At 39.2% G+C, this 25422-nt stretch overlaps 1 protein-coding gene across 1 annotated transcript; it reads right to left on the bottom strand.

The window, feature by feature from the left end:
• Nucleotides 1-6549: 6549 nt before the first annotated feature.
• On the bottom strand, nucleotides 6550-24920 carry LOC113078855 (neurensin-1-like). Its single transcript, XM_026251162.1, has 3 exons — nucleotides 24832-24920; nucleotides 19803-20009; nucleotides 6550-8225 (listed from the first exon to the last, which is right to left on the bottom strand). The coding sequence occupies exons 2-3, from the start codon at nucleotides 19998-20000 to the stop codon at nucleotides 7827-7829; spliced, it is 597 nt and encodes a 198-aa protein (XP_026106947.1). The 5' UTR covers nucleotides 20001-20009; nucleotides 24832-24920; the 3' UTR covers nucleotides 6550-7826.
• Nucleotides 24921-25422: the final 502 nt, after the last annotated feature.

The following is a 25422-nucleotide window of genomic DNA, read 5'->3' as shown; positions in this document are numbered from 1 at the left end:
TTTCCTCATCCTGTGCGTGATTTTGTTTTCTGTGTCCAATACCAGTGTGATCTCATTGGTATTTGAAGATAGACCACTGGAACACAAAATGTACGTTTTTTTTTGTTTTTTTGTTTTACAATTACAAATAATAAAGCATTTTTTGTTAATGCCATATAGGCCATTTCTAAAACATAAAGGCATTCAAATAATGTTGATTGTTTTTTTTGTTTTTTTTTTTATACCAGGTGAAACTAAGTGTTTGCCAAAACCTGTTAGCATTCCATACTTCAGCTTTAAAATTATTAAAAACATTTGTCATACAAATACATGTAGGTCAATGTATCAGTCCCATCTGGATTTTAAACATAAAATTCTGAAGTAGAAAGACTGAAATTATATTTACTTGTTAAAAAAAGAAACATTAGTCCAATTATTTATTTTCTTTTATTTTTTATTTTCATTGTATGAATACTATTAATATAACATCTGGCCCTCATACCAGACGGGACCCAGTTAAGAATGATTATAAACACAACATACCTGTATTTAAATAGTGTATCAAATATTAATGTGTACAATTAAGCCTAGGGCTGAGATGGTGTTTGCTTTAGGATTGACCCATTGATATATGATACTTCAGAGGGACTTTCACAGAACTGTGTGTTGAAATCCTTCTGAAAGAGTCTGGTGTATGTGATTGGCCGAGGCAGGGCCTGTGTGACAGTTGCTGGGCGGAGCTTAGACGGTTTCCTCTGTGGTTTATCTGCCGCTGGTAACAGTGCTCTCATAGGAGTGTCCTGTCTGCCTCTGACAAATCAACAGGAACGCTAGAAAACACTCACGTGAATGAGAGTCAGCACCGATTAACCTGCCCCTGCTTTCTGTACACACTTAGACAAGGAGGTGGTAATCAGTGCCATTTTATGCAGTCCTCTCTCCAAAAGCAGTGGTTTATTTTTGTCAGAACTGGCAAATTGCTTTCCACCAAAAGGCGCTGTGCGCCTTAAGATATTACCCAATTAAGCCCCATTGCAGAGCAATTCGTACTGATTATACAGTGTGAAGGCCATTAAAGACTGAAAATCCTTGCAGTGACTTCCATTGTGAGGCAGAATAGCTTGATGTTACTATTATAGGTGAAGAAATTGCTTCTTGAGAGCTGTGCTGTCAGTCAGATGGGCTGCATTAGTGCTCTACTTTAAGGACATGTCCACACGTACACAGGTATTTTTATAAACGGAGTATTTTCTTCTTCTGTAAAAAAAGAAAAAGAAAAAACGTCCACATGAAAACACAAATGCATGCTATGAAGCACTGGAAAAAGCATGCCAAGCCAACAGCTGCTGATATTATCTCACAATCAATGGCCAAACCATTTTTTTAATAGCCACGTTCATGTGGACAGGGCATAAGACTATCACTATTGATATATATATACTGTTTTAAATGCTGTGTATTTGTTCTCTGTGTTGAGACCAGTATATCATAGAGATCTGGGGTCTTATACATCGGGACTAAACAACAATCACTCCCATCTTCTTCTGAATAATTCACATTCTATCATGTATGCATGTATCTGGAAATACTGCCACAGGAGCCAGGAATCATCCATCTGTTTGTTTGCCCTTGTGCTTTATAGAGATATAACAAAGCACCTCATGTTGAATATGTCTCTTTCATGGTCTGCGTTCTCAATCTGTAATCAGAGACTGAAGGTTACATGCTTTATTTCATGGCACCATAGGAGCTTCAGGGGAAGTATATTGTTTGGTGGATATAATGACATATAATTGTGCCGGATTTTGTACAAGGCATTTAATGATTAAAACATGGTCTCTGTTGTTACTTTGGTCATTGTTGCATTTCAAGGCTTACATCTATTTAGAAATCGTGTCTTTGTTGGTTTGTTACAGTGTAATCTTGTGGTTTTGCTGTGAAATGGAAAGCTGGTAAATGTCATGTCCGTGAGGTCAGTCGTGGCTGAAGGGGTCAGTTTGGTTGAACTCTGTCTTCATGTTGTAGATGGCATTTCTGCATGTTTGTAAAGTTGCTCATGGCTTCAGAGACTAAAAGTGTAAAGGAGCTGATGAGTTCAATAGCATTTATTCTGTTTTTGTCACTGACACTGTACGTGTAACTGCATTAATGCCATCAGAAGAAAAGCAGATCAAACTAGACGATGAATTTTTCATTTTCCTTCCAGTCTCTGATCCTCTGGTCTGTAGATACGGCTCCGGTCTCTCTTTGCACACTTTGCATAATAAGTAGAATTCATTATGATTTCAAACCAAATTACAACCCTTAAAAAAAATAAAAAAAACATTCATATCAAAAGTCTCAGCATGTTTGTGTAATGTCACCAATGTCATGCTAATGTAAATGTTAGTTGAGGTTATATGTTTACACACACCTTGAAGAATATGTATGTTTAAGCTGAATTGAATTTTCACCCTATAGAACAAATGTTCAAATATAGTTCAATAAGACAAAATAATAACCAAATTCCCTCACACACAAGTAAATAAAATGAAAGTGCAGTGCAACTCCAGAGTGTAAAGGTGTTATTAATGTGTCTGTCGTACATATTTCATACACTCTCTGTGTTGATGAGGTTATGAATGTGATTGGCTGCCTCTGGAGCTGCACATGTTCTGTCCTCATTTGCATAAGAGCAACATCATCTAATGCTGGTGATGCCAGGTGCATGTGTACCAATCACATTTGCACATTTTATTACCATATTCTGATGTTTGGCTCCATCACGTCTGCTGTAATTGATCTGCACCAGATACGTTATGTGTCCCGTGATAAGACTGAAGAATTCATGACGGATCTCTTGCTCTCACTGCGTTTGCTTGGTAACATTATGAAAGAAAAAAAAAGAAAAGAAAACATAATTATATAAATATAAAATACAAATCAAAGTGTATATTTAGCATCTTTAGATTTCAGTTTCTCTCAAATCCATATCTGGCTGTGAAATTAAAAACCTGGTTTTATATGGAGAAATCCAAAATCTCCTCTGGAAAAACCGTTTAACTCATATATAAAAAAAAATAACGTTGTTATAAATAACGAAAATCATAAAGCATCTTTGAAATAAATGTTAGCCTATTTTAGCTAGTTATCAAAATAACTTTTCTCATTTTCATGTAACTTGATGTACTAAAATAACTGAAATAAAAATGACAACTACGCAGATATATATAATCACCAACTGATTAGAACACCAGTGTTTTCAGCAGCTATAAAATGGTTTAATATGCATGTTATTAAGCAACTAGATAGTATTTATTATAATATGTGAACTGTGTTTAAGAGTTTCTAGCTGTCTTCCCACTGGAACAGGAGTGAAGAGAAGCAGTGTTTAATTAGCAGAGGAATAACGAACAGCGGTCACCGCTTTAATGAAGGCAGCCTTTAAAATGCTGTATTTAATTAGATTTAGCATTTTTATGAGACGAGCCCTTCTCTCAATCACATTTAACTGTTTATTGTTACATTAGCGCTCCTGCTTACAGTCGGGCTTTTGGACTACAGTTAATAAATGTGAACCATTTCCATAAAATATTCAAAGAAGCCCATTATTGCTATGCTGGCTCATCTCCGCTGCTAAACTTCAATCAGTTTTGCATTTGAAACGCATTAAATGCCTGGGTAAAACGCTATCATCTGCACAGCAATATTTTTATAGCCGCTATTGGGGAAAGCGTGAATTTATATGAGGTGCATTAATTCTGCTGTTTAATTATTCTGAGCGTATTGATTTCACACACAATCTTTGGATTTATTACTCATTAAGTATTTAAAACACTCGTGTAATTTTCTTGTTTACTAGCGAGTACGATGGTATGACTGTAAATCTCACAAAAATAATTACACGGAAGCGTCGAAAGCTAATGGTCATTTTAACAGCGACTCTGTCATTAATTCATGAGAGGTTTTAATAAGAGTGTGATGCACATACATGCTCCATTAAGATCTGAGACTAGGACTGTCTGAAATTTAGTCTATAATGTTGATCAGTGTTGAGTTCATCATTGATTGTTCATCCATTTGTGTGTGTGTGTGTGTGTGTGTGTGTGTGTGTGCAGATGATGGAGATGTCAGAAGAGCAGAAGATGATGAGAAATCTTCAGCGGTCCAGCAGGTGAGGATCTCTAATACTCTTTCTAGACTGTCAGACTCTCAGTCGACACACACGTGTTTCTCTTCATCACTCAGCTCCTCAGAGATCACACACTGATCTGTGATGTTGTTGTTTTAAGGAGGCAGAGGAGGCCAGACCTGATGTAGACGACTCCACCACGACAGAAAGTGAAGCGGCCCACAACACAGAAGAATCACAGTGTGATGGAGAAGAAGAAGAGGAGAAGAAACCAGAGGATGAAAAGAATGAAGAGGATGGAGAGATAAAGATAGAAGAACCAGAGGCACATGACGACGGTGAAGAGAAGGATGAAGAAGCTGAAGAAGGAGATGAAGAGGAGAAACCAGAGGAAGAAGAGGAGAAGCAGGAGAAAACAGAGAAGGAGGGAGAGCTGAATCCAGATCCCAGTGAGGACTGACCGAGAACCTGAAGGAGTAGTTCAGCGAGAAACGATCGTCATGTCCTTCAGCTTCTCTGTCTGCTGCAGAGAGAGACCAGAACATTCCTCAAATATACTGTTTTTGTGAGGAGACAGGAATCATACAGGGTTGAACGATCACTCCTGGGTGAACTCTCCCTTTATGAGACTTGATTACTGCTACTTTAATCATATTAATCATTTATTGTATTGAGCTTCTAATACTGTGAACATATTTAATAACAAAGATCATTTAGCCAGTTAGGATTTCAGAAAATATCTGTTTTCCATTTTGTAACATACCATATTTTCCGGACTATAAGTCACACTTTTTTTCATAGTTTGGCTGGTGCTGTGACTAATAGTCAGGTGTGACTTATTTATCAAAATTAATTTGACATGAACCAAGAGAAAACATTACCGTCTCCAGCCGCCAGAGGGCGCTCTATGTTTTCAGGGAGAGGCTACAGGAGCACTGAGTAGCGTAGAGCGCCCTCTCGTGGCTGGAGACGGTAATGTTTTCTCTTGGTTCTAAATAAATGCGACTTATAGTCCAGTGCGACTTATATATGTTTTTTTCCTCATCATGACGTATTTTTGGACTGATGCGACTTATACTCAGGTGCGACTTATAGTCTGAAAAATACGGGAATTGTTGTAACAAAGCGAGGACAAGTGCTAATATCTGCTAAACTGATAGGTGTACTGTTTGCTAAAAAATATTTATTTTTAGATACTTTTTGTCAAATAAACTAAATATATGGATTTCTATTTTATCTTTCAGTGTCTGCTCAGTTGTGTAATTTCATTATTGTGAGTTTATAATTTTAACTGACTTGATTAACATCAGTCCTGAAGAATAAGCTACGGGCAAATACAGTCGACTGCTTTCACAGATCTGTGTCATTCATTAATGTGTGTGTGTGTGTGTGAGAGAGTGTGTGTGCATCTGCTTGGTTGCTTTTGAGATGTGTTTGTTATATTTTGAATGCAGTGCTTCCTTTTGGAACAGATTTTAGGCTTGTTGCATTTTGTGTGTAATTCTTGGATTTGTGTGTAACATTTAAAAAAATATATATATATAAATAGCCAAAGTTGTAAAAAATGTGAATGAATAAATTAATTAATGTTATGATATTCTAACTATTATTTTATTTAAAACATTTTTAAATTTCAAACTACACTTGAAGCACACCATATTTTGTAGGAAAAATCCGATTATACAATTGCACAATCTGTAATTCTGCTTGAGCACTGAAAGGCCAATTTCACATCAGAGTCACTTTGTTCAGGTAAATGTGCTAATGGAAATCTGCTTGGGTTAAGAGTGACTTCAGTGTGAGCCAAAAATTATAATAATGTGACTGCATCTAAAGGAATTCATGCAATTCATGCAAAAGAGAGAAATCTTTGCACACACAGATTTTGCATCAGGTTCAAGTTGGTCATATCAATTCAAAGAGCTTTTGGCTTTAACTTATGTGAGCGAACCTTTATCTGCTTGTCAGTTCATCACCTAATGAAACACTGATTCCAGGTTTAAGGCTCAAACTCAGGATGTTCACTGCAGTCCCAGAAAGACCCAGAAACTTTGTCTTGTGACACCAGACTTGGACCAGATAGACATTTTTATAGATTGAGGATCTTAAGAGCATTAGTGTTGACTAATGAATATACCACGTCAAAGATACAGCATATTTTAATTTGATTTGATCAAATGATCATTTCAAATGGCAAAATTAGAGCAAACAAATGGAAGAAACAGCCACCAAAAGACAATGACATTAACCAACAGTTATTTTTATTCTGTTTGTTGAAAAATAGACATGTTCTGAGAGTAAGAACAGCTCCAATACCTTCTTTCTCCTTCCCAAGAGCAGACGGATAAACCAAACTAGAGGATTTAACAGTTTGAGACGATTACCAGCATTGTGATCAACACAATATATGTCAGTTTAAACAAGAAGAAACAATTCTTGAAGCATCTGATATATATATATACATCATTACATTTTAAGACTTCATCTAGGCCTGTCCGAGAGATTTGATTGTTAAATATCAAGTGATTGGTGTGAGAGATTCATTAGTAAGCCTTGTCATTTTCTAACATCTGAATGCATATATGCAATATGTTCAATGAAAATGTATAATCAGTAAATAACACAAAACATTGCTCTCAGAAGTGACAGTGAGGGTTTTTAATTCCTATCAATTTTCACTGAATGGTGGGATCATGCAACATTTGCACTAATCAAAGTAAAACTAATATAAAAATAATATGACGCACCAGCACAAAATAATTGTTTTAGGCATGGCTGGTACAAATACTGTACTTCCAGAGAAACTCTGGAGACAAAAGCACAGCATTTAGTCTACTAGGAAGCCAAAGAGAAACACAAAACAAGAGAAGCAGCCGGAGAGAAAAGATAGCACTAGCGTATGGAAAGTCTTAATGGGCTCGGCTGCGATGAGTGTAATTACCTTCAGACAGTGACTGTGCTTAACAGCCTCTTGAGGAAAGCCAGGCTGGAGCAAGAATGATGTGCAACACAATGAGAGGATATTACATAATCCCACAGGCGCATTTATAACCATAATCTTTTTTCACTCCATGACATCGCAGGCGGTGATGTATTTGAGCAGAACGGATGTGCAGTATTGAGATGTGTGAAATTGTGGCTCTTAATGCATTGCGTTCTGTCAGCTAACTATTGATTGACTGTAGCAATATTCGCTAGGAGAGATTCGGAGAAAAATTGTACCTTAGGTGACAGCAGTGAACCAACCTGACGCTTTCTGAACGAGCAATGACAAGTCATTGTAGTTTCTGTTGACAATGCTAGTAAAGCAGCTGTGATGAATTAGCTGCTAACAGGCCTCCGTTCTGCTAGTTTATGAGTTTTACCGAGTGACTTTTCTCATATAACATAATGGAAATTGTGAGAGGCTAGGTTTGGGTTCACTATAAAAGAGAAACTATTCTTGTTTATTCGGTATGAATACACACATGAAGAATATGTTGCACTTTGGAACAGCTGCCTAAAGATGTTCTGATTCCTAGCTGTAGCACGCGAGTATATTTGTGCTGTGTGTCTGTATTAAGGAGCACCAGTGATGATCGACAGGGTACACTTACGCTAATCACCATAAATACTCTCGATGTTCTCGCTCAACAAAGACAAATGATATGCGCCAGAGAAAGTGCAGTGTTATCTATCTCTACTGTTCCAAGGACTAATGTTTTGTTTTGCATGGAAGCGTCAGATGCTTAAGAGGTCAGGTTTCTGCTCCGGGCTGGACGCTCTGCACTTTGGAGAGTGTGACGGGCACCTTGGCGTCCCCAGGGGTTGGAGCGCGGATGGCAGGCTGAACGGAGGCCTGGATCTCGGCGAGCCGCTCTTTGAAGCGCTGCTGCAGATGAAGCTCTTCCTTGGAGCTGCCCTGAGAGCAGGCGGCCAGCAGCAGCCCAACCGCCATCCCGCTGCCGCCCACAGAGAACAGCACGGCACCGGCCAGCTTACAGGCATCAAGGGCCCGGTTGAAGTGCACCGCACGGCTGTCCACAAACAATAGCTCATCTTCTCCGAACGCTTCGAGACGAGGCGGCGTGGCGTATCCCACCAGCAGCACAGACAACCCCGCCACCAGAATCAGAGCACCAAGTGCGAGACAGACCTGGTGGAGAGACACAGCGGAGCCGTATTAATCCAATGTTCTGGCATGAAACTAGGTGGTGCAGTCCGATAGCTCAAACTCAATCTGACATAATGACATCATGATCACAAGGCACAGCACATTGGTTCTTTTTGTATGAGCAGCCAATGAGGTCACTGCTCAACATCCAAATATATGACCAGTGCTTGCTGTACTGTAGCAGTTTGCAGCACGCTTCAGAAACCCTCCACCTCCCCAGCTCCACCTGGATAGATCTGCTACAGGGTGATTCAAGTATGCTATTTATGTCAGTTATTCATATGTTATCTGTGCAGCAGCAGTATTTCTGCTGTAGTATATGCTCAAAGAAGCATGTTGTGGCAGTAGCATGTGTTGGTAGCAGCAGCGTAACAGATCTTTTCCAAGTTCAAACACATTAAATGATTAGTTCACTTCCACAATAAAAATTACTGAAAATTGACTCACCCCCATGTCCTCCAAGATGTTCATGTTTCTTTCTTCAGCCACAAATAATTACGTTTTTGAGGAAAACATTCCAAGATTTTTCTCTATATAGTGGACTTCAGTGGTGGCGATTTCAATGTGTAAAAATGCAGTTTCAATGCAGCTTCAAAGGGCTCTACGTGATCCTAGTCGAGGAATAAAGGTCTTATTTTAGCAAAATGATCAGTCATTTTCATTAAAGAAATATTAGAATATAATAATATTTATACACAAATGTTAAGCTTGTGCTAGCTCTGCAATGCGCATTGCCAAGAGATGATATCTCAGACCATTATTTAGTTTTGTGGAAATTTCATAGCTTAAATTATAAATTCTACTTCTTGTTACAAGTATGGTTGAAGTGATGGTTCTTCCATACTTGTAACAAGAAGTAGAATTTATAATAAAGACTGCTTTGTAAGTTATCTTCCTGATTTATCCTAATACCTTAGCATATCCAAAACCTCATAACAACTTGATAATGTAACATAAACTATGGACTCTCTTCTAGCATTTTAAATACAGTTGCTCCTTTGCGCTTAAGGAAGAGTAAGGAAAACAGCTGGAGGAAAACGCAACTAGAGGTATTTCATATTGCTTGGCAGGAAATTAACCTATCCTACAGAAAAGCATTAAAAACTGCTAGATCTGATTGATTTTCATCTCTTTTAGAAGAAAACAAACATAACCCCAGGTATTTATTCAATACTAGGGGTGTAACGGTTCACAAAATTCACGGTTCGGTTCGATACGATACACTGATGTCACGGTTCGGTTCGGTTCGATACGTTTTAGATACAGCAAAATGTAAAAACATCTCAACTTTTCAGAATGCCGCAAGCGCACCGCGGGTCATGTGACAAGAACTAACCAATCAGCTTCATCCTTTCCCGTAACAACGTTGAGAGCTCAGCCAAGATGTAGGAACAGCTGATCATAGTTGTATATGGATTGCAATTTTGAAATAAATTTAGTAGCAGAGTTACTGCAAGCGATTTTTAGAGCTGCAAATCCATTTATCCTTCGCTGAAATTTCCGCGTCTCATGGAGAGAGCACGTCATGGTTGCTTAGCAAAGGCAGACGCCTCATGAGCGCTTCTGCCCGAGCGCTTTGGAAAGGAGGAGAAAGACGCGCTTAGCGTTTTCCACGCGTTTTTAGGCGCTATATGTGAACGGCTCCTAAGGCGCTCGCTCACTCAGCACGCGCTGAAGGCTCGTTGCAAAATGTCGAATGCATTTAACAGACCAGAAATATAAGATCCTAAAATAACCAACAGGTCTGGTGTTTGGGTGCACTTTGGATTCCCTGTAAGCTATAATACCGGTGTCTAAATGCTGCAGGGATAGTTTGTTGCATGCATGTTTCTCATTTTTTTCGTCTTTTCCCAGATACTGACACATATATCCCAGATATTCCCGCTGGTGTTTTTTTTTTTTTTTTATTCCCGCTGGTGTACCCTGTCATGTTGCAGATGCGACATACCGTTGTTTTTTTATCCACCACTCTCTTGCCATCACCATTATAGCTTAAAGGGAATCCAAAGTGCACCCAAACACCAGACCTGTTGGTTATTGGAGGATCTTCTCATTTCTAGTCTGTTAAACGCATTGGCTATTTTGCAACGAGCATTCAGCGCGTACTGAGTGAGCGAGCGCCTGCTGAGTAGCCTAACATAAACATATAAGTTGGTGTTTTTTTCTTCTTCGGTAGTGTCAGGGGCGTTGCCTGTTACGTCGTTTGGGTTATTGGGCTACCTTGTTGAACGCATATCATTATATTTCTCTCTCTTTTTTTTTTTTTTTTTTTTTTAAATATAATTAATTACTCCAACGAACCGTTCGGTATACGTAATGCGTACCGCGTACCGAACCGAAAGCGTCGTACCGAACGGTTCAATACGAATACGCGTATCGTTACACCCCTATTCAATACAGTGGGTAAATTAACAAAAAATAAAGCATCAACAAGTATTGACATTTCCCAACATCACAGCAGTAATGACTTTATGAACTACTTTACTTCTATACTTGTTTCGATATTTAATCGATACTATTAGAGATAAAATTGTAACCATTCAGTTGTTAGCTACAGTATCGCATCAGACGTATCAGCACTATAGATCCCCTGAGGAACAGTTCCACTCATTCTCTAATATAGGAGAGGAAGAATTGTATAAACTTGTTAAATCATCTGAAATAACAACATGTTAGACCTTATTCCATCTAAGTTTTTAAAAGAGTTGCTTCCAGAAGTCATACATCCTCTTCTGACTATTAATTCCTCATTGTCATTAGGATGTCAACAAAACGTTCAAACTGGCTTTAAAAAAAAAAAGGACCCCAATGAACTAGTTAATTACAGACATATCTCGAATCTTCCTTTTCTGTCCAAGATACTAGAAAGGGTAGTATCCTCGAAATTATATTCCTTCTTAGAGAAAAATGGTATCTGTGAGGATTTCCAGTCAGGATTTAGACCGTATCATAGTACAGAGACTGCTTTCCTTAGAGTTTCAAATGACCTGCTCTTATCATCTGATCATGGTTGTATCTCTCTATTAGTGCTATTGGATCTTAGTGCTACGTTCGACACTTTTGACCACAACATTCTTTTGCATAGACTAGAAAACTTTGTTGGCAGTAATGGAAGTGCATTAGCATGGTTTAAATTGTACTTATATTATCGCCATCAATTCTTAGCAGTGAATGAAGAGGTATCATATCGATAACAAGTGCAGTATGGAGTACCTCAAGGCTCAGTACTGGGGCCATTACTCTTCACGATTTACATGTTACGCTTGGGAGATATCATCAGGAAACACGATGTTAGCTTTCACTGTTATGCTAATGATACTGAACGCCAGGGCAGTGTATTGCCAAAAATCTGACGATACTATAATTATCACGATGCCAGGGTTGCGATACGATATGTTGCGATAATGTAAGCAAGGCGATATTTCCTATTTTAGGAATATTATATATTTTTAGGAAAGCTGTCATTAAGAACACACCACCATATGCACCTTAGCAATAAATACATAAATAAAAATGATTTAACCTTATTAACCAGAACACACTGGGATCTGCATTTGCAATAATCAGTCCATGTAACATACAACGTTATTGAAACACCTTTTGTGCAGTATGAGTAAAAGGGGAAAAATTAAAAGTGCATGCAGGATCCTTTAGTTAAATGTATAATACATATAAAAAGTATTTTATAAAAAGACCATATTTATTTTAAGACCCTGCTTAAAGGTTCTCAGTTTAAGTTAACAATTGTAACATACAACATTTTGATCTGAATAAAATAATTGCATCTGTTTACTATCAATGTAAAATAAAGTGCTTACAGGATTCCTAAAGAAAACTAAACAATTGTAAAACAATAAAATAAATACAGATGTTGAACCTTTCCACTTTGATTTCACAGGTTTTTTCAGTTTGTATTTATGTTCCGTGTTGAATAGGCGAAACCGTGACGCGAGCACCACCCCAACTGCACAAAACGCCCCCAAAATGAGAGAAAGCTGCAGCCGTGGGGCGACCCTAGAGCCCATGTCTGTGCCCTGTGCGAGCCTCTTCACATGGGTCGCAGCAACCAGTGGAACCAAGGCAGCATCCGTGTCATGATCCTGTGGTGGAGGTTACAATAAAAGCCCAAATGACGGCACACTTTGTACAGTACACCGACACGGGAACTGGGACAATTTTCTTATCCTCCATTACTAGCAGTGAACTATATTAACGCTAACATTAGTGGCATGCTCTAATGCTAGTATTTCCTGTCACTCAGGATTTGTTCAGAGATGAAGACTGCCATCTAGCGATCGGGATATAAGCTCAAAATAAAATAAGTGCCATGAATCTTGTATGATTTTTTTTTTTCTTTTAATCGATATTCCATTTTTGAGAATCGCCAAATGAAATATTGCGATATGTGTATCGATTTTTTCTTATACACCTACTCAGCTCTATATTTCTTCACAGCCCGGCGAAACATACCAATTTGATAAACTAACAGAATACATAGTCGATATAAAAAACTGTCTCAGGTTACGTATGTAACCATAGTTCCCTGAGTAGGGAACTTCGAACTGCGTTCTCTTAGGGGGTCGCTTTGGGGAACCCGTGACCCGTGTCTGAAGCATACTTTGAAAAAACACCAACGCGTTGGCCGGCGACAGCCTCTGACGTCACTACCAGCACGACTATAAATAAGCGACCGGAGAGCACGTCATTTATCTTCTTCGTCTGAGGCTTGCGTCCGAAGCATGGCAGGGAGCTAGAGGATGCAGTGTCTCATTCCCTTCTCAGGGAACTATGGTTACATACGTAACATGAGACAGTTCCCTTTCGAGGGAACTTCGAACTGCGTCCTCTTAGGGGGTCGCTTTGGGGAACAGTACACCCACACCGCCATGCTGAGGGGAGTGCAGGCCAGAACATGGCAAACACTAAGTACCAACTCTACCATTTCCATGGAAGTTGTCCCTGGGACGTTTAGACGGCTGTCTGTGACATTATCCCTTACGGCCAAAAACCTAAGCTGCATAGCCAGTTTATTTGTTAGGGCCTCGGCCCGGGGTAGAGCTTAATGGCTTGGAATCAGGAAGGATTCCTTTAAAGGGATACGGCTAAGAAACAAGTATTTATACAAGGTCTTGCCTGTCACACAGGGGCTACCGCACAAGTTTGCTGAAGGAGCTGTCTTAACAGATCCCTGGTAGCAATACCCTGCTTAGATAGGAATTCAAAGATACATAAAATGGAGTGGCACCCAAGATGAACGGGGCTTTTCACCAACTCAAGAAAGGGCACGAAGCAACCGCGCGAAGCCCTTACCATAAAGGATTTTAGAAAGAACGCAGAGCATTAGCCTGCAAACTTACCACAGTGTGGATTTCAGAAAGTGCACAAAGAATTCACGTGCACACTTACCATAGCATGGATTTTTAAATACTGATCTAGGGAGGGGTTCTTGTGGCACTCGAGCAGCTCACAGATGGAATGATGTATCTCAAAAATAAGTTTTGAGAATATCAAATCGATCTGGCGAGCTAATGGTGGAGCGCTCTGGGGACAAACAGAGAACGCAGTCTCATATGAGAGGAAAACTCCGAATTCAGAGTAGCTTACTCACACATGACCCTTTCTGGAAAGAGGACCACTGTTAAACTACCGCGAGAACCGCCCCAAAATCCCTTCACATTGAGGGAAGCAATGCTTGAAGTGTATAAACAAATGCACTCTGGCTGAATGGAGCCAAAGGAACCAAGGTCTAACCATCTCGAAAAGGGAACGAAGCTGAGCTTTACAAACCTCTGGCGAGGGGAGCATCTCCTGAGGCAGTATATACAGGAAGAATTCTGTAACTACCACCTCCACCTTCCCATTGGATGTGACAGAGCATATAAGCGTCCAGGAGGCCCCTCAGGGTGACCTGGCCAGACATTCATGAAATCTCCTGCAGTGCTGTGCCAGTTCTAATGATCAGCTAGGCTCCCGCAGAAGCCCGTGATATCGGCCGCATAATACCAGAGCACGAGGCCGGAATGTCGGTGCTGACGGGGGTTTAGTAGATGCCAAGACTGAGCACTGTAAAAGAGACTCACAGAATGTAAGTAGACACATAACCACCAGCAATTTAACTCATAAGTATATACAGAAAAGGGTAACATACTGGAACCTCGCTCACGGGGCACCTCCTTATAGTCCGGACCATCAGTAAGGTGGTTATTATGAATATAGAACCAACCAAAATCATCATAGGTCCAGCATATGAGACTGTTATGAGAGAAATTTTTCCACCTAACCTCGATCAGGTGGAGAGCTGGTGGTTACAGGGGAATTAGGCAAGGGAGGATAAGAGCAGAAGTTAAAAACATACAAAGGGAATGAGTAGCTACCTAGGTATTGCTCCGATTCGGACGAGAACGCCGCCTCATCTGAATCACATCCCTCATGTCCTGCTTACCTCCTCGTGACCCACGATTCCTCTTTCCCCTACCCACAGGTGGGGGAGGAGCGTGAGCCGCGACACTAGCCTTCTGTGCCCGTCTTTGATCCTCAGAACGAGATGGGCCAGGACCCCTATGTTGTTTGGGCTCGGACCTGGACCTTCATGGAATGAAGGATTTAAAGGCAGCTGAGTGCACCCTTGCCTCCCTGAACTTCTCGACCACCATCTCGACGGAGGTACCGAAAAGCTCAGAAGGCGAGACCGGAGCATCGAAAAGAAAGCCCCTTTCTTTCTTCCCGATGTCTGCCAGGTTCACCCACAGATGTCTCTCTGTTACACCCAGGGCAGCCATAGACCTACCCATGGCGGAGGCGGCCTGCTTGGTAGCACAGAGAGAGAGGTCTGTGGTGCAGCGCAGCTCGGCCACCTGGTCAGCTGAAAGGCCCTCACCTTTATCCAGGTCCTTCAACAGGTCAGCCTGATAGGCCTGAAGTCCTGCCATCGTGTGCAATGAAGCCACAGCCTGACCTGCTGCTGCGAATCCTCTGCCATTTAAGCGGGATGTATCCTGGAGGGGCTTAGATGGCAAAGAGGGAGATTTAAGAGAGGACGTTTCCCCCACAGAGAGATAGCTAGCCAGCGTCTCTTCTACAGGGGGCATCTTCTCATAGCCATTTTCGCGCACGCCCTCGATGTTAGCATAACTCGTATGTTGAAATCGATGGATGCGAGAAGAAAATGGCCTCTTCCATTCTTTTTCGACTTCTGCATGTAAATCAGGCAAGAATGGAAGGCTCACCTGGGCTGGAGGACTATGGTCAGATAAATAACGCCCATCAAGGCGACCTTGCGGCGTTATTTTGCTGGTACGTTTCCATGGCAAGCCTAACTTTGCTGTGGCACGATCCAAACCCTCTAACAGCTCCCCATACGCAGGGCAGGAGGATTGAGAAGGCTTAGCCTCAGCTTCTTCGCCATCCTCAGACATCTCCTGCTCTTCCTGGGTAGAACCCAGCAGAGCACTAACTTCAGTATCAGAAAGGGTTAATGACAACAAATCTTTCTCCTGAAGTTCACTCTCGTCTGCCACCGAAGAGCGTGAAAGGGAAAGTCCCTCTCTAAACTCCTCAACGAGATCCACCTGTGATCCCCACGAGCTCATTCTCCTCCGTGCCTCAACAGCGGCGGGTCCTGAGCCGCGGGAGACAGATGGCTGTCCCTCTTTCATCGAAAAGAGAGACAAATGAGAGTGGAGCTTTTTCATAGGAAAATGCTCACAATGCACGCAGATCTCAAGGACATCGCGCGTGCTCTTCGCCCAAACAAGAGACGCAAAGACTGTGTGTGTCATCGGGTGTCAAATAACGCCGACACGGATGCACGCACTGTTTAAACGCCTTGCTAGTGGATGCCATGATAAACAAAGAAAGATCGCTCTTACCGTGGTCGTTTCTCAGATGCACGCTTCAAACAAAACAGTCAATGAAGACGAAGAAGATAAATGACGTGCTCTCCGGTCGCTTATTTACAGTCACGCCGGTAGTGACGTCAGAGGCTGTCGCCGGCCAACGCACTGGTGTTTTTTCAAAGTATGCTTCAGACACGGGTCACGACGAGGTGTTCCCCAAAGCGCCCCCTAAGAGGATGCAGTTCGAAGTTCCCTCGAAAGGGAACTGTATGATGAGTAATTTCTTACTGCTAAATTCTGAAAAAAAAAAACAGTGTTAATTATAGGACCTAAAAAAAAATTTAATTCTTCGTCTTCAGTAAGAACCTAGGTGTGCTACTTGATAGCAATCTTTCCTTAGAAAGCCACGTTTCTATCATTTGTAAAACTGCATTTTTCCATCTCAAAAATATATCTAAATTACGGCCTATGCTCTCAATGTCAAATGCAGAAATGTTAATTCATCCATTTATGACCTCAAGGTTAGGTTATTGTAATGCTTTATTGGGTGGTTGTTCTGCACGCTTAGTAAACAAACTACAGGTAGTCCAAAATGCAGCAGCAAGAGTTCTTGTTCACTAGAACCAGGAAGTATGACCATATTAGCCCGGTCCTGTCATCGCTGCACTGGCTCCCTATCAAACATCATATAGATTTTACAATATTGCTTATTACTTATAAAGCCCAGAATGGTTTAGCACCTCAGTATTTGAATGAGCTCCTTTTACATTATAATCCTCTACGTCCGCTAAGTTCTCAAAACTCAGGCAATTTGATAATACCTAGAATATCAAAATCATCTTCGGGCAGCAGATCCTTTTCCGGTTTAGTTCCTAAACTCTGGAATAACTTACCTAACATTGTTCAGGAAGCAGACACACTCTTGCAGTTTAAATCTAGATTAAAAACCCATCTCTTTAACCTGGCTTACACATAACATACTAATGTGCTTCTAATATCCAATTCAGTAAAAGGATTTTTAGGCTGCATTCATTAGGTAAACCTGAACGGGAATACTTTGTTAGAAGAATGGCATCTACGCTACGCTGGGGCAGCTGTGGCCTAATGGTTAGAGACTTGGACTAGTTACCCAAAGGTCGCCGGTTTGAGTCTCAGTGCTGGCAGTTGCTCTGGACCCCCAGTTGCTCCCAGGGCACTGGATCTATAGCTGCCCACTGCTCCAGGTGTGTGTTCACTTCTCACTGCTGTGTTTGTGTGTGTGTGTGTGTGTGTGTGTGTGTGTGTGTGTGTGTGTTCATAGTGTGTTCACTTCTCACTGCTGTGTGTGCACTTGGAGGGGTTAAATGCAGAGCACCGATTCGGAGTATGGGTAACCATACTTGGCAAATGTCATGACTTACACTTTCACTGAAAGACAGTGGAGACCAGGACAACTAGAGCCCCAGATACAGATCCCCTGTAAAGACCTTGTCTCAGAGGAGCACCAGGACAAGACCACAGGAAACAGATTCTTCTGCACAATCTGACTTTGCTGCAGCCTGGAATTAAACTACTGGTTTCGTCTGGTCAGAGGAGAACTGGCCCCCCAACTGAGCCTGGTTTCTCCCAAGGTTTTTTCCATTCTGTCACCGATGGAGTTTCGGTTCCTTGCCGCTGTCACCTCTGGCTTGCTTAGTTGGGGTCACTTCATCTACAGCAATATCATTGACTTGATTGCAAATAAATGCACAGACACTATTTAACTGAACAGAGATGACATCACTGAATTCAATGATGAACTGCCTTTAACTATCATTCTGCATTATTGACACTGTTTTCCTAATGAATGTTGTTCAGTTGCTTTGACGCAATGTATTTTGTTTAAAGCGCTATATAAATAAAGGTGACTTGACTTGACTTGACTTCACACATACGTAATCCTGCTGGAAAGTTCACATGCGGTTAGTTCTCTGTCTTTATACTTCAGTTTAAAAACTCAATTAAATTTTTTCCCCCAACTTTCAAATCATACTGCATCGTTGTTTTACTTTTTTTTTTTTTTTGCATGTTTACAATGTTAAACATTGTTAATGTATTTGGTCTTGGCAGAATAGATCTGCTATGCTGCTGCAGAGGAAGTACCAAGACTTGCTACAATACATCCACAACATGAATCACCTCGTAGCAGAACTATACAGGTGGAGCTGGGGAAGGTAGAGGTCTTTCTGAAGCAAGCTTCACTGCTAACAGCAAGCACTAGTCATATATTTGAATGCTGAGCAGCGAGCTCACTGGCTGCTGATACAGGAAAGAACCAATCAGCTGTGTCATGTGATAATGATGTTATTACGTCAGATTAAGTTTGACCTATCGTACTGCACCATCTAGAATTTCATGCCAGAACTCTGTATGCATTTATATATATATATATATGTATATATTAGGGCCGGGACTTTAACGCGTTAATTGAGATTAATTAATTACACAAAAAATAACACGTTAACTAAGATTAATTAATTACAGAAAAAAAATTCCCGCATTTTTAATAACTTATTTTTGCACCGCGGAACGTTTCTCACTGGATGAGTTTCGGCGGACCGATTATACTGAAGCACCATCTAGCGTTCGCATATCACCGCAGCACATCCTTTCTTTTACTGTCTATGAGCACATCGAACCTCAAGTATCACCTCAACGCAAAACATATAGCAGCTAGCGTAGACTTTACACTTTATGTTGAACTATGTATTATTTTGTTGGTGCAACAGTTTATGTTGAACTCTTTATTGTTTTGGCCAAGGTTATTGACAGTTGGACTTAGTATGTTATGGCCTCTGAAGCAACAGAGAGATGTTTTCTAATAGTCGGTGTTTCCAATGTTCTGAATGTAATTGACAGTATTGTGTTTTACTTAAAAAAAAAAAACACTTATAAGCTTCCTGAATTTCTGAAATGTACTATTTCTAAATTGTTTCTAAATATGCTATTGCTACACTTCATGGCAAAAATTGCACTGGTCTGCTAGACTTGGTTGAACAAAAATAAACAATATTTTGTTGCTTAAGCTTATGTATTCAGTCATTATTCAATGTATACTATAAATCCATGTGAAAAAAAATTACTTCTCACTGTTCTCAGGTCAAATATTTATATGCGATTAAAATGCGATTAATTTCGATTAATTAATTACAAAGCCTCTAATTAGTTAGATTAATTTTTTTAATCGAGTCCCGGACCTAGTATCTATATATATATATATATATATATATATATATATTGTGTGTGTGTGTGTGTGTGTGTGTATATATATATATATAAACTCATAAATAAAAATAATCTGAGTTGGAGAGAGGATTTTTTTTTATTAAGGGGTGGAAGCACACCACTATAAAGAAACAAGACAAAACAAAAGAATCATTGCAAAACAAAAATCTTTCTACCTAGATTTTTGGTTTTCATAACCTTTGGAAGACGAAATAGAAATTCTAAATAAAATTAATACAGTGTTTCTGAAGAGGAACAAGCTTTGAGTTTGGATTCACATATTACTATTTAAACAAATATAAACTAAAATTAATTAAAAATAAATAAATAATAATACAAATAAATAAATAAAAATAGTAATATATTAAAATAGTAAACAAATATAAAAACCCATACAATAACATGCTAAGATAAAAACAGGTCTGCTGGCACATTTTTGCAAAGAAACAGCAGAACTATGGCATCCATCACAGCAGCTCACCTTCCAGAGCACAGAGCTCCAGCGGCTCTGCGATCTCTGTGTCTGGAAATCTTCATCGCGCTCCCAGATGGAAGCGGTGCACTCCTCGTAGAACTGGTGCAGGTAGGAACGCACCCCGTAACCCTGGTAACCACTGCTGAGAGCGCCATGGCTTTGCTCAGTGTAATCCGAGCCACAGATCTCTGAGCAGGACCTCATGCTTCACATCTGCACACAAACACAGCAATCTCTTTTACTTTCAATTAATTCACCGGCCATAAAACTGTACTGTATGGGCATTATGTCATTAAAACACAGGTTGAACAAATTGAGGACACACTAATTATTGTTATTATTATTATTATTATTATTATTATTATTCACTCAAATTATGCAAACATTAAACAAGTCAAAAAAAAAAATTAATATTATAGTATTAAACTTTAAAGTATTTCATATTAATACTGTAAAATTCTGTTTCATCTGGCACTTAGCGAGTTTTCATTTTAGGCCCATTTTACATTAAGAGGGCATTGTATCCTGAGGGATACAAAAATTACTTAAAAACAAGAGCCACTTAAAACAATAATAATAAATATTATTAAAATTGTATTATTTGAGTGCCAATAAGATGCAAAATAGCAATAAATAAATTTTCTGATGTCTCTTCATGGTTTTGCCCTTTTTAGGGTTATGCATTTAGCAGACAGAAATCTGCTCAAATGAACAGTCAGGCAACAAACAATCTAAACAAACAGCATTCTAATGACAAGATTTCCACAAGTAATTTTAATAAATTAATTCCTCATTAACTGAAGTTTGTGCCACTTTGGTTCCACAGAACCAAACAGAAGATTTTTAAAGACACTTTTCAGACACACTGATAGCCCCGCCCCAAACTGAGAATCAGCCTATGAATGCTTTAATTATCAAAGGTGACTCTGGATATTAATGTGGAGTAGGAGAAGAATGCACACACACACCAAATCTGTAAAACCATACACTAGGGGTGTGCCGGTTTCAGAATTGGTGATGACGGTTATGACATGAGTCAAATGTGACGGTTCATAACATAACCGTCGGGGGGGGGGGGATATGCCAGTGGATCTGCCGTAGAGTCAGTTGGTTGTTCTTGGAGATAGCGGGTTAACTCCGTGTCAGCGCGCGCTCTGATCGGTAAAGGGGCAGAGATTTCAGACCTCCGTTTAGGAGATCTGTCACAAAACTCATCCTCCGCGCCAAAGTTTTTTGAGCAAATTTCAAAGCCGCACCCGCCCGCCATCCGCTGATTGTTTTTCGGTCTATGGAACGATGCAATGCTTTGCTGATCAAGCCGCAAAAAAAAAAGCCATTGTCTGTTCTAGAAAGGATGCAGCAAAGATATTTAATGCTAATGTATGAGGCATAGGCCTACGCTGAGTTTCATTTACGATGAGATGTGCTCTAGTTCACAGTGCAGTGCAAGTGAATGCGGCGCGCTGGTGCTTCCATGTCAAGGTTATCATTGTCTGCTATATTTGCTTTTTATTTATTAAAATACATGCAATTGGTTAATGAAACATTTATTAAAATTAAGATAAAATTTGTACAAAACGAAATTCGTTTTTAAGAAAGGTTTTCTACAAAGCAAAATTTAATGAAGTGGTAAATATCATGTCTGACGATTTACAAAACTTTATTAAGTGGTAAAAACCATGTCTTCCAATATATTGCGCATCTTATGATCCTATCTAAAAAATTTAAATAATTTTTGATAAAAAATGTTTGTAAAAAATATTTCAATGACACGGTTTTGGCGGTTATAGAGTTCTAATGACGGTGTTCAACTATAACCGCCGGTCTCACGGTTATATACTAACCGTCACACCCGTACCATACACTATTTCTCAGCCCTTGACTTTTAAATTTCATAAAACACTTTTTTTGTAAACCACAACACACAATTTGCTATGTAACACACAAATCTAACAGGAACTAATATTATGGCAAAGGTGTTTGCAAATGTTTGCTTTTGAGGTGATATTTTGAATGCAGTGCTTCATTTTGCAAGAGATGTGAGGAATTTTGCATTTTGTGTGTGCAATTCTTGGATTTGTGTGTAAAGTTTTGAGGGGAAAAAAAATGTGGTCGGCAAGGCCGATATATCGGCCAATACATTTTTCTGCTTGGCCGATGTGTTCGACTTTTATTTTGACGGTGTTATTTATTTTTATTTTGACTTTATCTTGTTTGCAGTCTGTCTAATACGGATAGAAGTCTGTCTAATAATCAGATAGAATGGGTTAAACAAAGGAATTAATGTATACAACATTTTTTGTATATTATTTATTTTATATTAGGCCTATTAGTAATAGAAAGGCAAACATTAAAAATACTTTCTCCTTTGCCGTCAGCATTAAGCAAATATGCATTTATATAATTTAAGTAAATCTTTGAATGAGAGAAGATGAACATTTAATTTCAAAAATCTTGCAAACTTAGTCGTATCCAACTGTGAGACCTTGTGAAGTGATCTCTGCATGATGGTCAGTCCATGTGAATAGGGTATATGTCGAAACGTCACCTGACCAAACACGGAAAACGGGTCTCATCGCTTTCCGCTTCTAGGGGAACGTGCTAACAGCTGTAATAAATAGTAGCGATATCTATGGACTTTTAAGATAATCATTTAAACTAGCTATAACTGGTTTTATTGTTGATGTTTTATTAAATATTTTTAATGTTAGTGAAAAAAAAAATCATTCTGCATTTGTGATGGACATTGTTTAGGATAATTGTTGGTATATACTTTAAAGGCATCTTGAGTAAAACTGCTTCATATTAAACGAAGCATATGCAAAATGCTTGAACTGGAAGTGCCGAGACCAGGTTAACACAATACAGAGTCTGTTGGGCATAACCCCAATCGAATGCTTTAGACTTTAAGCTTGTGATTTTAAATGATGCTGCTTAATAAATCTGCCAACTGTCGTGTCATTTTCTCTGTGTACTCTTGTGTAAAATTAGGGTTAAGCTGGCTTTATTTCAAAAATATGACTCCCAGTGCACACAAACTTCCCAGAATACTGAGTGCCCTGTAGGTTACAGTGTTTACTTTCTTTTTAATTATATTTTTATTAAATATTTATTTATTTGTGAAAAATACTTTAACATCTTAAGTATATTTCTTTTACACATTTTTTTAATCCATTGTCACATGATTTTACATTTCTTAAATATTAATAATTTTAAAAAATTATATCGGCCCCCCTGCTTTCCGTCAAAACATATATCGGTCTACCACAAGTTTTGAAAAGGTGTGTAAGCAAGAACTGTAACATTGAAACAATGACAGACTCATCAGCAGATCTGATGACAGCTGGGTGCGGTTTCCAGATGATGAGAGCAGGAGGGACACGAGGGACGAGGCTGTAATTAAATCACAGATACCTGCTGAAGCTCACGAGGAAATGACTCAGCTGTCCTTCAGCATTTCAATGAGCCTCAGTCCTGCACACTACAACAGTGAGTTCATTTAGAAGTTCAGGCTCATGTTGCATGCAGAGATACAGAAAATGAAGAAACATTCACGTCAGTAGAATTTATAAGACATCACTCAGATGTTGGTTTACAGAGTGCATTAGACTTCTTTCTGAAAAAAAAGAATTTCACATAGGATTTTTGAGGGATCATAAGCGATGAACCAAGCAAAAGTATTAGAAAATAAGACAAAAACACAAAGATACAAGACTGTGAACTTAACAGCTTTAGTGAGGGAAACAACTGCAATCCCATTAAACACTCAACGACAATGGAGAAATATAAAAACTATTGGTCTAAAAATCTTGGTTTTATCTACTTAATATATTTAGCATTTATTGCAAAATATGCAAATAATATATACAAATATTTGAGTAGTTTGAGAGTGTAGGGAAACTGATGCAGCATTTGAAATCGCATACTTACCTACTATATAGAATACAAAAAACAAAAGAAAGAAAAAAGAATGTGAGGCAAGCAGTATGTCCAAATTTGTAGTATAAGGAAATTTGTAGGCAAGAAGTCCCTGGATGACTACGGACTACATCCAATGAGATTCTGAAGTGTGCATACTTTGGACACTTTACTATCGCATGAGGCCATGGGGGAGGAGTTATGAAGTTATCACATGACCATAACAGCATGGTGGATGTAGTATGTCCAGATGTCATACCATATATGTGTTCATACTATAGGCGTATAGCTATATAACATACTTTATTAACAGTAACAACTTGCAAAGTTAAAATTTCAAATTCATTCTCAGATGGTCTGTGATTTCATCTGCAGTGCTACATGGGAGTGGGTGGAGCTTAAAAATATTTTTTGATACAATTTCCTGATTCCCGATTCTCTGATTGGTGGAGATTACAGAATCATGGGTAATGTAGTTTCTCACAAGGATCTGCTGTTATACTGAAAACTATCAAAATAGTGCAACACAATGCAAACAGATGGCTTTAACAATGCAAATATCATCGATTAACAACCGTGTAGAACACATTAGGTCTGTCTTTAAATGTTTATAAGACAATGTAATATATATATATATATATATATATATATATATATATATATATATATATATATATATATATATATATATATATACATTTCTCTTTTTGAGCAGCGTGACGTAGCAGTCTGTGACTCACAGATGACGCCTCCTCAGATCTTCATGTCATCTGATGTTCCTGAATATCTGAGACACACTGTCCTCTCCTCTCCTCTCATTAGAGATGTGCAATTATACGATTGAAGTCTATTTATACTTGCGTGTAGGCTATGTCCAATGCGTCAACGAAAGTTTAAAAACTACAGTGTCATCCTTATTCAACAAAAAGTCACACAGTAGCATCTAACACGTTTAATGATCCATATAAAAGCAGATTGATCCAGCAGTCACAGTCTTACCAATCAAATGCATCATTCGTTCAGCGAACGCGTTTAGACAACAACGACAAATTCAGCGCAAGACATTGAGAGACTTCGACAGATCAGTGTTTGGAGTATAAATGAATAAACCGAATACCTGTCATAACCGGGCTGGAGCTGCTCTTCTTCACTCCGCACAGCTCGACTCCCAGCGACGCACTGCGCATGCGCCAGAGACAGAGACAGAGACAGAGCGAGGCGGGAGTCTGTCCTGATCAGGTGCTCCTCTCCTCTGCTCTGAGTCACCTGGCTGGAGACAGAGAGAGAGAGAGAGATGAGTGTGATGCATTTAATCAGGTTAAAATGCGCTCTTCTTCCTCACCTGTTCATCTGTAGGTCACACCACTGATGTTTCATTCCATGGGGATTGAAGACTGCTCTTGACGAATAGACTGCAAGTCCTGTTTAAGCATCCAAAAGTTCTGGACTATTTTGGTTTGTGATTAGTTATAATGGAGCCAACTACTGTGCGGTTATGTAACAAAACACTTGCATGTAAATTATTATGCCTTTTTCTGACTTTTTCAATAACATTTAAGAAGTGAACTCTAATAGAGTACATGGAGCATGAGATAATGCATTTGGTATAAAATGGTATTTTAAAATGTTAATCAATGCAATTGGTGTTTAAAAAAAAAAAAAAAATAATAATAATAATAATATATATTGCTGGACCAAGCTTTAGTGT

The sequence above is a fragment of the Carassius auratus genome, unplaced genomic scaffold (assembly GCF_003368295.1).
Source record: "Carassius auratus strain Wakin unplaced genomic scaffold, ASM336829v1 scaf_tig00026875, whole genome shotgun sequence".
Lineage (NCBI taxonomy): Eukaryota > Metazoa > Chordata > Actinopteri > Cypriniformes > Cyprinidae > Carassius > Carassius auratus.
This window is presented reverse-complemented; position numbering and strand designations above follow the sequence as displayed.